Raw genomic sequence first — 13,613 nt, forward strand, 5'->3', positions numbered from 1 at the left:
AGCTGTGGGAGACTGAGTGGGAAGGACCAAGAAAGAGAGACTGAGATTAGAAGTTTCCAGAAAGAGGGAGTGGTCAAGTGGGTTCAAAGCAGCTGGAATATCCAGGAAGATAAGAGCATAAATATAACCATTACGTTTGGTAACATGGAGGCAACATCGGGGGGTGGGGGGGGAGACCTTAACATGAGAAGGCTCGGGGAAGCCCAGGGGATACAAGCCCAGCCAGGGTGAGCAGAGGAGATGACGATTCTCTGAAGAGCCTTTGCCAAAAGGGAACAGAGAGATGAGGCAGTAATTAGACAGCGATGTAGGGCTAAGGACGGTTCCAATAGGAAGTCTAGGGCATGTGTGCATCCTACAGGGCATGGTCCAGGAGAGCCAGACAGAGAGACAGAGAACTGATCCAGGGAGGCAGAGAGTGGACTGCAGAGGCCAATCTGGGAAGGCGAGGACGGAAGGGATTCAGAGCAAAGGGATTCAGGGCTGCAGGCCTTTGGAAGGAACTGAGGCCCCCAAGCAGGGCAGGAGGAAAGCGGGTCAGCTCGGGGGGAGGAAACGAGCTGGTCTCCTGATTGTTTCTATTTCCTCAACAAAGAATGAGGCAAGGTCATGAGCGAGGGGTGACAGCAAGGCATTCAGAGGATGTACAGGGTCTAAGAAGAGAAAAGAACGCGTGCGACAGACATTTTGGAAAGGGGGAACGCAGACCTACTGGAGGAGGGGCAGTGCCTTGGTGAGGTCACTGGTCAGCAGGGGCACGTGGTCAGCAAGGTGAGGGCATTCCTCAGCCAGACCCACGGATAGGTAGAGCTGGGCCGAACCAGGGTAGGGACACTGTCACGGAGGAGGATGGGGAAGAAAAGGGCCCACACCTTGAATAGAAAATATGGATTACACGCCCTACACCTGTTTCAAATCTAAGTCAGGTCATGTCACCCCTCCCCTCAAACCCTGCAGTGGCTCCCCCCTCACCCAAAGTGAAAGCCAAGATCCTTGTAACTCATCACCTCAGCTCTGACCTCCATCCTATCGCTCTCACATCCACGCTCCACCTCCACTGCTCAGCACACAGCAGGTGTTCCGTACACACTTCTGGAATGAGTCAATCAATAAGCATGTCTCCCCTCCACAGACATGGCCCAACCAAGTACCGTAGTCTCTGGAGACGCAGCTCCCTCCGCCGGCGTGCCTGGCACACAGTCGGGGCATGATGCTCACTGAGACCAGACCTCCCCATGTCTACCTCAGGCCCCACTGCTCCCCTTCCACTATCTTTGTTTAAATTGTGACCCAGCTCGGAGGGCCCGGCTACTTGGAACTCTGACTGACAGGCAAAGATGGCGTGAGGCAAAGAGTAAGGAGCTCAAAAGAAGCTGGCAGAAACGACATTCTGAGATCGTCAGGGTCCAGGCCTCGTGCCAAAGCCTCCTCATATCCACGCACAATGCAGAAGCTGAAGGACAGGATGGGAGAGTAAAATGTGGGAACAGAAGACCGTGCTTCCTCTGCGCCGGCAGAGTAGACGAGTACGCTGGACACACACGCACGCACACACACACGTGCACGCACTTCCCCTAGAGAAACCTCGCCTAAGAAAAGACAAGGTAACTTGGAAGTCATGAGCTTGGAGTTGGCCTGACCTGTCCCCAGAGCTCCGCAGGGCAGGAAGTGAGTCTAATGGGCAGGGGGGGCTGTTATCAGGCCAGCCCAGAAGGCTGGGAAATGGCTCTCTCAGGAAGCCAGCCCCACACAGGCTTGTTAAACGTACACCCACACAGACTCAGCAAGCTCCTCCTGAAGACCCAAAGCCCCAGTCCAGTCCTTGCCTTGAAGGGGTAGGGTCTGTAGGGAGGCGGGTACCACCAAGTCCTGCACAGTGGTGTGCAAAGACCAGCAGGGACACTCAGGAGAAGCAAGCGAGGTCTGAGGGGCCTGAGGAATTTCTCCAAGCGAGACCCCAGGCAGAAGGGTGACTGCACGCCGCCGGCGTGTGTGCTGGGGCAGGGCGGGGAGGAGGCTGCCACAGGGTGTGGGGCGGCTACGACGGGCCAGGGAGACCCACCTTCCCAGGCCTCCGGGCCCAAGACTCAGTGGGGAGCTGACTGCCTCGGCCTGGTGCCTGGTGGACCAGGGAAGGGAGGGTGGCATTGACTGCAGGTCCCTGGGCTGGGCACCACCCCACCCCTCAGGGGTATCATCTCACCAACTGGACACTCCCCCAAGGCTGGCTAACGTGGGAGGACGCTGCTTCCGAACCTACAAGAGCCAGAGGGGGCAGTTCCTCAATGGAGCCCGGCCCTGCAGCAAAGGGGCTGAGCCAGCCCGAACGTGAGGAGGAAAGAGGGATAAGGGGGGCAGCGAGGGGACCGGAACCCCTCCCTGGGATGGGCTTCCCAGCAAGTGTCCACCCTGCAGTTGCCCAAGAAACAGGGAGAGAAGGCCACAGGCAGCCAGCCCGAACAGCAATCCATCAGCCCCAGACGGGCCCAGGCCAGTCACGCTAGGACGACACCAAGAGGCTCAGATGTGCAACCACGCGCGGGTGGACACTCCCTCCCCGGGGGCCGCCACAGCCCAGTCCCTCCACCACCCCCAGCCCTGAGCCCAGTCTCCCAAGTCTCTATGTACTGGACTCAGCGATCTTCGCGTTCCAGGCCCTCAGGACAGGGCTGGCACCCAGGAGGTGCTCAGTAGGCGTCTGATGAGTAAATGAATCCAAGTTAACTCCTCCAGAGCACAGGCCAAGTTGTTCGTTGAATAATTAGTTGAGTACCTACTGTGTGCCAGCCATGTGATTGGTGCTTGGGATAGAGCAATGAACAAAAGAACAAAAGGCCGTGCCCTCCTGGGGCGGCCAGCCCAGTGGTCTCATTCATCTTCGTGTCCCCATTACCCATGGCAGCACCCCTACGTCCTACCCCAGCCTCACTAGGTGCTGAATGGGTGGCTGGAAGAGAAGGCCCGAGGCATCTGTCAGACCTGGGCTGAAGCGCTTACTAGTTCTGTGACCCAGCAAACACGGGTGGTTGCCAGCTTCTCAGCACAACAAGAACCCCACCCCCACTAAGCATCTTTTCTATCATTGCTGTTATTGTTGTCCTGCCCACTTCGTCCACACCCTGTAAAGGACTGAGTATCTGGAAATTTCTACCCTCCTTCCACACACAATACTCCTGATGCAGTGAGGCTGCTTGAGATAATGCTTGTGCTAGAAACTGCATTATCTTATTTGTTCCTCGAAGTAACCTTTCAGATAAAGATTGAGGCTCAGAGAAGCTAAGTAATTCACCCAAGGCCGGACGAGCAGTAAGTGTCGGACCCAGGATTTGAACCCAGATCTAACAGGGCAAAATCCACCTCTTTCTCCTGTACTAGGTTCCTTTCCTCTTTGCTAAAATACCTCCATCCGCCTAAGAGGGTGAACTATTGTCCCACTGCCCAGGACTGAGGGGGCTCCGGGACACAGGACTCTCGGCGCTAAGACCGGGAGAGGCCGCCTAAAGCCACGCTCTGCCAGGCCTCACCCGCCACCCTCGGCGCCCAGTAAGCCAGCTGCACCCTGTAACCTTCAGTGATGCTGTCACTGTTCTCCTCGGGCCGCAGGTGACGCTGTCCCACCACTTGGACAATCATGCCTCAGTGTGGTCCAGGAACTCCCTGCGCCACAATCCCCCGGGTGCTGGTTAACAACCCTGTTCCCTGAACCCAACGCCACCAAGACTTCCCGAAGCAGAAGCTCAGACCCAGCCTGGGACTCCGGGAAGCTTCCTGTGGCTGGTGACCAGCTTGCTCTACTTCTTCTGGTGCAGCGCCCCCCACCCCGCTCCACAGGAGGTGCTCCTTAAATGCTAAGAATGCTGGCTGAGGGCAGGGGCTTTCAGACGCGCCTGAGGACACAAATCACCGGAGGCTCAATTTTGAAATGCAGATTTCCAGTCCGCATCTTGGACCAAGAATCGCCACCCTAGAGGAGAGGTCTGGCAATCCATAATGTCCGAGCTCCCTTAATTCGGTGCAGCTCAGGGCGTGTCCACGGACCGCCAGCACTGGCACAACCTGGGAGCTTAGAAAGAGCGCAGAAGCCTAGGCCCCAACCCAAACGGGCTGCATCAGAACCACCGCGTGTGGAGCTCTACAAACCGGGCTCTAATAAGCCGGCTCGGTGATTCTTTGATCTGAAAAGTTTAGAAAAACATTAGTGCAGAATAATGGAACTAGAGGCGTAAGTGGGCTAGAGCCCTATTCTATGAACAGCTCCAAGCCTCGGTCTACTCGTGCCCTGAATGGGAATCACAGCCCCGACCCCACTCCCCACGTGGCTGTTGTGATGATTAACCGGGATCCACGTAAAAGTTCATGCTCAGAATCCAGCACACAGCTGAAGCTCAAGAAATGCTTGTTCATTCTCCCTCCTTACTGGCACTGTTTTAACACCCATGAAGTCGGGAAAACTAAGGTTTCAGTGGTTCAAGTCATGTGCACAAGGTCACTCAGAGGGCAAATGCCTGGGGATTCTGACTCCATGTCTGGCAAGCCCGTGAAAGGACCAAAAAACATCTGTTCTGCCTGGTTCTGGCACCTCCACCACGTGCTGTGCTTGATGAACAGGGACAGACAAACCTGGAGGGAAGCAGGGCCTGAGGCCACAACACCAGGTTTCCTGTGGCTGCGGCTGCCCTTTATAGTCTACGTGGCTCTCATCTCACCCGCCTGCCAAACTCTGCTCAGTCTCATCTTGGTGGCTGATGGGAATGGTTTTGAGGCGTCTCAGAAAACCTCTTCCTATTTGCAGCAACATGGATGGACTTGGAGGGCATTACGTTAAGTGAAATAAGTCAGACAGAGAAAAACAAATACTGCATGATATCATTTATATGTGGAATCTAAACAATACAACAGGGGGCTTCCCTGGTGGCGCAGTGGTTAAGAATCCACCTGCCAATGCAGAGGACACGGGTTTGAGCCCTTGTCAGGGAAGATCCCACATGCCGCGGAGCAACTAAGCCCATGTGCCACAACTACTGAGCCTGCGCTCTAGAGCCCGTGAGCTGCAACTACTGAGCCCGCGAGCCACAAGTACTGAAGCCCGCGCTCCGCAACAAGAGAAGCCACCGCAATGAGAAGCCCGCGCACCGCAACGAACAGTAGCCCCCGCTCACCGCAACTAGAGAAAGCCCGCATGCAGCAATGAAGGCCCAACACAGCCAAAAGTAAATAAATAAATTTATTTAAAAAATAAATAAATAAAATGTTTTTTTAAAAAAGAGAGAAGCAGACTCACAGATATAGAGAACAAACTAGTGATTACCAGGTTGGGGAGAGGGCAATATAGGAGTGGGGGAGTGGGGGAGTGGGAGGTACTAAGTATTGGGTGAAAGACAGGCTCAAGGATGTACTGTACAACACGAGGAATATAGCCAATATTTGTAATAACTGTAAATGGAAAGTAAATTTTCCAAATTGTATAAAAATTCAAAATTAAGAAGAAAAAGACCTCTTCCCTCTTCCTGGCTCCTCAGATGGGAAGCAATGGCTTTCACACAAGTCAAAGGTCTGGAACCCTCCACCACCTGCCAAGCACGAGGTCACCCAGAGGGGCAGGAATCCGCCCACTTGAGGGCGATGTGAATCAGGAGGAAAGGCCCTTCTGGGTGCAGTGCCTGGTGTAAAGCCGGCCGGCGGCAGGTGCTCTGGGTAAGCGAAGAGGTGCACCAGTTAGAACGCCTTCAGCAGCAAGTAATGACTGAACACCCGACTCAACAAGGCTTCAACAAGAAGGCGTTTATTATCTCAGGTAACAGGAAGTCCAGGGAGGGACCGCTGCAGGCGTGGAGCATCAGCAGCTCGACAGCATGGCCAGGCTCTCCCTGTGTCTCCGTGACCCACGGAGCCCCCTCACTCCTGAGCCGAGTGCCTCCTGGCACAAAATGGCTGCAGCTCCACGTCTCAAAAGCATGAACCATTTCCAGGGCAAGAAGAGAGAACGTTCTTCTTCCCTCTTAAGCATGTACGTCACTCTTAAGCGTGAAGAAATCCTTCCCAGAAGCCCCCTCCCACAGCAGATGTCTCTGATGTCTCATGGGCTGGAGCTGAGTCACATGCTCATGCCTCAACCAATGACAGGCAAGGGAGTAGACCCTTGGGGCCAAGGCCCACCTACCATAAAACACATGGCACTCAGAGGGGCCGACAGCTGATCAGGGCTCAATTAGGAAGAAGCAAAATGACTGGAGGCGGAGAATGCTGGATGGACAGCCCCACACGTAAACGCCAGTCCCCGCAGCGCAACACTCCGCAGGGACGGGGTCATCACCGGTACCTTGGCCTTCACATCCATTTTGGAAGGCCCTCAGCCTTGCTTCCTGAAAGACTGGTTCCAACCGGTCAGGAGCCTCCCCTGGTGAAAGTCTGCGGGCCACTTCGACACAGCACACCCAGTGCGGGCTAGGAGGCTGGTGGCCCACTAAAGCAGGAGCACGCCCTCCGCCCTTCAGAAGGACCACCATGGTGCGGAGACCAGGCACATGCCCAGCAGACGGTGTAGGGGAGGGGAAGCGGCCCTGAGCGGGGAGGTGGGAGACGCTAGCACCCACCACCATGAGACAGCCCATGCTATCTCTGCTAAGGGCTTACTCTGTGCAGGCCCCGGGCTAAAAGCACTTTCAGGTGCTCTTTGGCTTGTTTTGTTCTGTTCTCATGTGGTCCTTCCAGCCACCTTACCAGTTTAGCACTGTCATTACAGGTTCACGATCCCTCGTCCATAATTTCCAAAATCCAGACCTCTCTACAAACCAAAAGCTGGGTTTTGTTGTTAACTTACTGGGCAATTAAACTGAACCAACAAAAGGTTATTTGGAGTCTATTTATCCCTTTTGCAATGACTGTTGATATGTTTTAATGCAGAAATACTGCTTGTTTTCTCATGAAGCACTGCCACTAACCCCACGGAGAGTGTCACGTAATGTCCAGTATATACACTGCATTCCGAAAAATTCTGCATCCTGAAACACATCTGGCCCCAAGGGTTTCAGAAGAGGAATTCTGGATGTGTGTCCCCACTTTACACATGGGGTTTCTCAAGGCGGAGTAACACTCTGACCCAGGGTCCAGACCTCTGACCCACTCTGCTCACCTCTGCCATCGCCAGCTGGTGGCTTTAAGGAAGACACCTCTCTCTCTGGGCCTGTTTTCTCATCTATAAGATGGGGAGGTTGGACTAGATCAGTGGGTTTCAAATGTGTTTTTTTAAGCACATTAGCCCTCCTTCAAAGGAAACTTTAAGGGAAAATGTAACTGCTCCAATGAGTGAGGCCTGCCCACCTGGTCACCAGGGTGGTTTCTCGACAGGACAGTGTGAAAACTGCTATCCAATGTGATCTCTCAGGGCCCATCTGGTTCTGACTCTCTGTGGTTGTCTTCTCAGAGGCAAACAGCCTTTTCTGTGGGGGAAGGACAGCTAGGAGGAACCTGAACCAGACCTTGACAGATGGGTAGGCTTCTGACCTGCAGAGAGGACTCTGGAGCCCAACAGCTTGAGCACAGGTGAGAGATGAAAAGCAAGGGGAGCGAGAAGGTTCGGGAGGCCAAACCAGCCAACGGAGGGGGGCGCACCAAGGCGATGGGAGGTCAGGCTGGAAAGGCTGGCTGGCCAAGCGGATGGATGTCGGGAATCCTCCTTCCTCTCCACTCGGAGCCTGAAATTCCTGTGCCCTGGAGGCGGGGGGCAGGCGGGGGGGGCGGCGTGGAGGAGGAGCCGAGCGGTCCCAGCCCCACTGTGTGGAGCCACAAGGTCACAGTCTTTTTGCCGCGACCACAGCGACCACATGCGCCCCAATGCCTAGCTCAGAGCCACCCATGTGCTACTGTTGAAAAAATGAATCTTCTGGATCCAAAAATCAGGACGTGTGGTCTGCCACAAAGGCACGTCCTTCAGAGGACAGCAGGACAGAGCATTTGAAAGCAGGACGCTGGCCTGGGAAGGCCAGGAGGGAGCGTCTCCTACGTTTCCTTCCCCTGTGTCTGGGGGCTTCCCGAGAGTCCGCTGGACCCCAGGAATGTCCAAAAACGCCATTCCTACACACCAGGGCCACCTTCTCACCCCGCTGCAGGCTCTCAGTTACACCTCAGCCTTGTTTCCTAAGAAGCCCCTCGGGCGGGCAGAGGGGCCCCCCATCCACCATTACATCTCCCCGTCTCTGAGAAATCTCCAGGGGCCTGAGCGAGCCCAGCCCTCCTCCGAAAGGGGAAGCCACAGTGCCACCCGTGCCCTCCTTCAAACCACAGGAATATCAGCTATTGGCAAAGGCGAGAACCTCATTCTCACGCAAAGGTCTAAGTATATTTCGTAACCAAACTTTGCCCCCCTAAATATTCTTTGTTTCAGGCACCACTTCCTTACCTACCCCTCACCAAGAGGTAATTAAAGTGACCCCAAATCACACCTAACCAGAAGGGCGATGGTCCCTTCAAGGAGACACTATGATTAGGGCCTAATTGTTCTAAGTGAGCTCAGCGACTGAGCCCGTCTGAGACGCTGAGCAGCCTGGGGAAGTGGGGAGAGGCCGACACCGCCTCAGAGCGAGCGGCTGTCTTTCGGGGCGGGTGCACGCTCCAAAAGGCCTGTTCTGTTACTGAAATATGCAGAAGTCTTGACCAGGCACAGCTCAGGTGTGTCATCTCGAGGTCTCCCACACTTTTTCCCAACCAGGTGATATCCAGGACCTGGCCTGCCTTGCCCAGGGTCATGCTGAGTCAGCAGGAGGGAGTGAATACCAGTATTTTGCATATACCAAGTTTAACAATATATCAACTCATTTCATCCTCACAGCCACCCTGATGGGTTAGGAATTATTAACCCTATATTACTGATGAGGAAACGCAGGCTCAGAGATGTTAAGTAACTGGCTCAAGGTCACCCAGCCAGCCAGAGGCAGAGTCCGAATTGAAGCCCAGGGGCCAGATCACTGCACTTTCTCACACAGCAGTGAACCTAAGCACCAGGAGGCTAGAGGGTGACCTTCTGGGGAGAGAAGGCAGCTGGGACTGCCCTCCCAGGGCCAGGGCTGACCTGCGAGCCGACAAGAAGCCACCGATGTGCGGCTCTCCGTGTTCACCCCTGACCCCTCGGGCGGCCACGCCATCTCCAGGCCAGGGCCCCTCCCACTTCCCTGTGCCCACCAATCCCCTGCAGGTCTGGGGTGGGGTCCGAGAGTCTGCACTCCTCACATGCTCCCAGACGATGCCCATGCTGCCGGACCCCTGACCACACTTGAGGTAGCAAGAGCCTGGGCTTGAGTGGACCCTCCCATGCCCCTTAGCTTGTATGTATTCCCATCCCCACCTTCTTGCTGGAACTCATCAGGGCCTGGCATTTAGCTGCCACACATTTTGGTTCCTTGAGATGGAGGGATTAAAAACAGTGACTGCAGTGGGGTATGAGGCAGAAAAGGAACTTCTGGGCTCTGTTTCCAGCTTGGCATTGGCCCTTTTCTTCCTTATACACCTCTTGGCAAAACTATCTAAACCAATTTATCTCAGGGGAGTCAGGCTGAAGCAGCAGGCTCTGAAAGTGTCCGCTATTTACCGCCCTCCACGGGGAGGGGCTGCCATGTCCCGAGCACGTAGCTGACGTGCTGAGCGGAGAGGCTCACTGCAAGCGGGAGCGTCCAGAATGAGTGACTCCCCTGCTCAGAACCTTCCCGTGGCTCCCACATCGCTCAGAGAAAACCCAAAGCCTTCAGCATGACCCATGAGGCCCCATGCCATCTGGCCCTGCCGCCCCTCTGCCCTCACCAGGCTTCTGCCCTTGAAGTCCCCTCCCTGGAACACACTCCACCAACTTAGCTCTTATCTCGGAGGTTGCCTTCCCATCGAGGCCTTCCCCGGCCTCCCATTTAAACCAGCCCCACCCCCATCCCACCCCAAAGCACTCTTCCTTCTTCCCCTCTTTACTCTTCTCATACCACTTACCACCATCTGACATCCTGTACATTTTACTTCATGATTTTATTTATCTGTCTCCCTGCCCCTTCCCTAATAGAATGTGGGCGTCATAAGGGCAGGGATGTTTGTCTGATGTGGTCACTGGTAGATCCCCAGTGGCTAAAACAGTGACTAGCACATTGGCAAGTACTCAGTATTTGTGGAACGAATGAATGAATAAGTGAATGAATGAAGGGCCTGCCTACTAAGGTGTCAGGCTCTGTGGCTAGCCCTGGGAGTCTTTAGACTCCTTTGAATCTCATAACAACCCCTACAAGGTAAGTCTTTTAATCCTCATTCTAAGATGAAACAACTGAGGCTCCGAGTGGTTAAGTAATTTGACCAAGGTCACAGAGTTAGGAAGTGGCAGGTCCAGGACTCAGGCACTGGTCTGGCTGGTTCCAAAGACTGTGCCCTTTTCTGCCTGTGGTTGCCTTCAAGGTAACTGTCTTAGTATGACAAACACGACATTAACTCGCTGTCCTTATTCTAAACAGCAAATGTTTTAGCTTAGGGATTTTGCCAAATCCACCCAAAACTTGAGGTCTAGTGCACCCAGGTGGGTCTGGTGCCCCCAAAGCCAGGAGGAAGTCCCACTGCCAGTCAAGGGAGCCCCCATCAGCCAAAGAAAGGGAAAGACCCTCCTACAAGCACTTCTCTGAACCCCAAAGGAAAGCCACAATAATTCTGTTTTGTTTCATCCTTTTTCTTTGCTTTTTTTTTTTTTTTTTTATCTTCCTGAGCAATCTCTTTGACCTTTTCTAGTCTGTGTGACCTTTGGCCATCAATGGCTGCTGCTTACCATGTGGGTTCTGGGGCAGAAATCTCTCTCTCATGAGTTTCCCCAAACCAAACTTGCACATAGACCCATGGACCACAGTGCCCCGTACAACCTGCTCCCCCCGCAAGCCCCATTAATGACTGTGGCTTAGATTCTAGGGACCAAGCCTTGGAAAGGGAGCCAAGCCTAGAGGGGCCGTGAAGGTAAGATCAGCTCAAGCCACTGAAAGCCCAGCTACTCTCTCATTCCAGAGACCACCATAGTTTGAGTTACCCCACCTCCCCTACCCATCATTCTCAGTCACATGATCTTGTCTGTTTTCTTCAAATCACTTCTCACTATCTGAAGCTACCTTGTTTACTATGTCCATATTTGCTTACCATCTGTCTCCTCAGAGGAGGTAAGTGCATGACGGTAGAAGCTTGGTCAGTGCTATTCACCACTGTTGATGCCTGGCACATGTGGGCATGCAAATATTGGTTGAATGAGTAAATAAAGCAGGAAACAAGTGGGTTCTGAAGGGAAAAACCAGGGGGCTCACAAATGAACTTATTTAATCCTAAAATCAACCTGCCCTGAAGGTATTATATGCCCACACAGCTGGGAAGTGACAAAGTAGACCCAGGATTGTCGAACTCTGAAGAAACAAGAAAACTTTGCAGGTACGGGGAAGAGAAGCAAGAGGGCAAGCTCGTGACCCTTACAGGGACAGCAAGGTCAGGCTGCCACTGGGGCCCAGGGGACTGAACACCTTTTCCTCAAATGCTCGCTTAACTGAGAAGAGTCAACATGTTCCACATGCTGAGCCCAGGTAGGTCTGTGCTCCCTCCATGCCCCTGGTATGATCACGGCACCTGCATCTGCCCAGGAAATACCGGCCCAAAGCAAGGTACCACAGTTGAGAGTGCACAAAACCAAGTTCTTATTTTGAGACTCTGATACCATAAAAGGCACAAATATAAACCATTCCTGAAGAGGACACATGACATCCCTCTCCATTTCTGGGTAGTTTGAGGCGAGAAGGTTGAAAACTGTGTGGCGGTCCTTTCTCAGAACAGTGTCATTCATTCATTCATTTGTTCAGCCAACATGTGCTCACCAGCCTCAGGAAGCCTGAGATGAAATGTGACAAAACCTCTGCCCTCTCGCCAGTGCACTGGTGCCTGCGGTTTTGGCGGGCACTAAAAGACAAGCAAATATTAAGGATACTTGCTTCCAAAACAAATAAGGACACGTGGATCTGTGCTCTGAAATGGTATTTTGGATGCAATTTTGATTCCATTGGGTATGAGAACCAGTTGAGTCAACCGGGTCATAGACTAACTCCAGGCACCAGGTTCCTACTCCTTGGATCTCTCCGACCCCCTCTTCCTCTAGGCCCCAAGCCCCTCACACACCCAACCCCATTTCCCAACATTCTTCAACCACATTGCCACCTCTCTCCACAATATTCTACCTCCTGGCTCCCCTGACTCTATTTCCCCCATATTCCCAAACCCGACCTCCCTAGATGCACAGCTTCGACATCCTACCCTCTGGACCCTGGGACACATCTCAGCCTGACTTCCACCACCGCCCCCCACACACCCCAAGCCTGGGCTTCCACCTGGAGCCCCTTGAACGCCATCTGTTTACACAGCATATTTCCCAGGGGTCTCTGCTCACCACCCCCATTCGCAGGAGCCCCGTAAATACATCGTGACTCCGAGTACACCATACACACACCCTGGATCCCCATACATCCACACCCGAGTCCTGAGGACGCACCCTCCCCCCATCGCCTCCAACTTCTCAGAGCCCCTAGGCCGGCCCCTGACCCCCTGGGACCCCAGTACAGCAGCCGACTCCGAGACACCCACCCCCTGACTCCGCAGAAGCCCTCCCTGCACGCCGGAACTCTGGGACGCCCGGCACAAGCCCTCGGCCGCAGGACGCCCCCACCGCGCCGCTCCGCGGACCCCGGGTTCCCGAGGCCCTGGCCCCGCCGCGCACATCTCCGGGCGCAGCGCCCTCGTGACCCGGCCGCGCCCCTGCCCGCGCCCCGCCGCGCCTCGGGGGCCCGGCCCGGCGATCGGCGGAGGCCGCGGCGCCTCCAGCAGCCCAGGCCGGAGCGCCCGGCGCGTACCGTTGGCGATGAGCTTGGCCGACAGCTGCTTGACGAGCTCGGGGATCCGCTCCCACTGGCACTCGGAGCGGCAGCGCTCGATCTCTGTCTCCAGCCGCGAGCCCGCCTTCTTGGTCGCCATCGCGGCCTGGCCGGGCCCGGCCCGCCCCCCCGCAGGCCCCGCAGGCCCCGCCGCCGCCCGGGCGCCCCCGTCGCCGCCTCCCGCTGCCGCCGCGGGCTCGGGCTCCGGCTCCCGGCTCCGCGGCGTAACGGGAGCGCCGGCTGGGGAAGGGGCGGGGAGGCGGGCGGCGGCGGCTGGCGCGGCGGGGCCCCGGGCGCCGCGAGGAGCGGCCCCTACCGGCCAGGGCCGGAGCCGCAGCGCGGGCCCGGGTCGGGGCCGGGGCCGGGGCGAGACCCGGGCCAGGGGGAGGGGGAGGCGCGAGGAGGGGCGAGGTGCGGCGGAGGCCGGGTCGGGGAAGGAGGCCCGGGAACGGGACCTGGAGAGGGTCTGGGGCTGGGGTCCAGATTCGAGGGGGAAGGCGTGGAAGAGAGAGGTGAGGAAGAGCAGGGGCTGTGGCGGTAGGGGTCTGGCCGAATGGGGGCGTGGAGGAGGGAGACCCGGGAGGGAGTGAGGGAGGGAGGCAGAGACTGGGAGCCCCGCAGACCCTCAGGAATAGGGCCTAGAAAGGGCAGTGACCCTGGGGACGGTCACGGGCCAGGCCGGACTAGTGGGCCTGGGGTATGAGG

The 13,613-nt window shown here is 55.7% G+C and overlaps 1 protein-coding gene across 4 annotated transcripts in view; it reads right to left on the bottom strand.

Moving 5' to 3' along the window:
- Window positions 1–13,056, bottom strand: part of TTC7B (tetratricopeptide repeat domain 7B) — a 240,709-nt gene extending 227,653 nt beyond the window's left edge. For all 4 annotated transcript variants that reach the window (XM_059914822.1, XM_059914821.1, XM_059914820.1 and 1 more), the window contains exon 1: window positions 12,888–13,056. In XM_059914822.1, coding sequence (XP_059770805.1) covers window positions 12,888–13,008 — 121 coding nt within the window. In that variant the 5' untranslated portion in view covers window positions 13,009–13,056. The remainder of the gene's footprint in view (window positions 1–12,887) is intronic.
- Window positions 13,057–13,613: the final 557 nt, after the last annotated feature.

This window comes from Balaenoptera ricei, chromosome 2 (assembly GCF_028023285.1).
Source record: "Balaenoptera ricei isolate mBalRic1 chromosome 2, mBalRic1.hap2, whole genome shotgun sequence".
Lineage (NCBI taxonomy): Eukaryota > Metazoa > Chordata > Mammalia > Artiodactyla > Balaenopteridae > Balaenoptera > Balaenoptera ricei.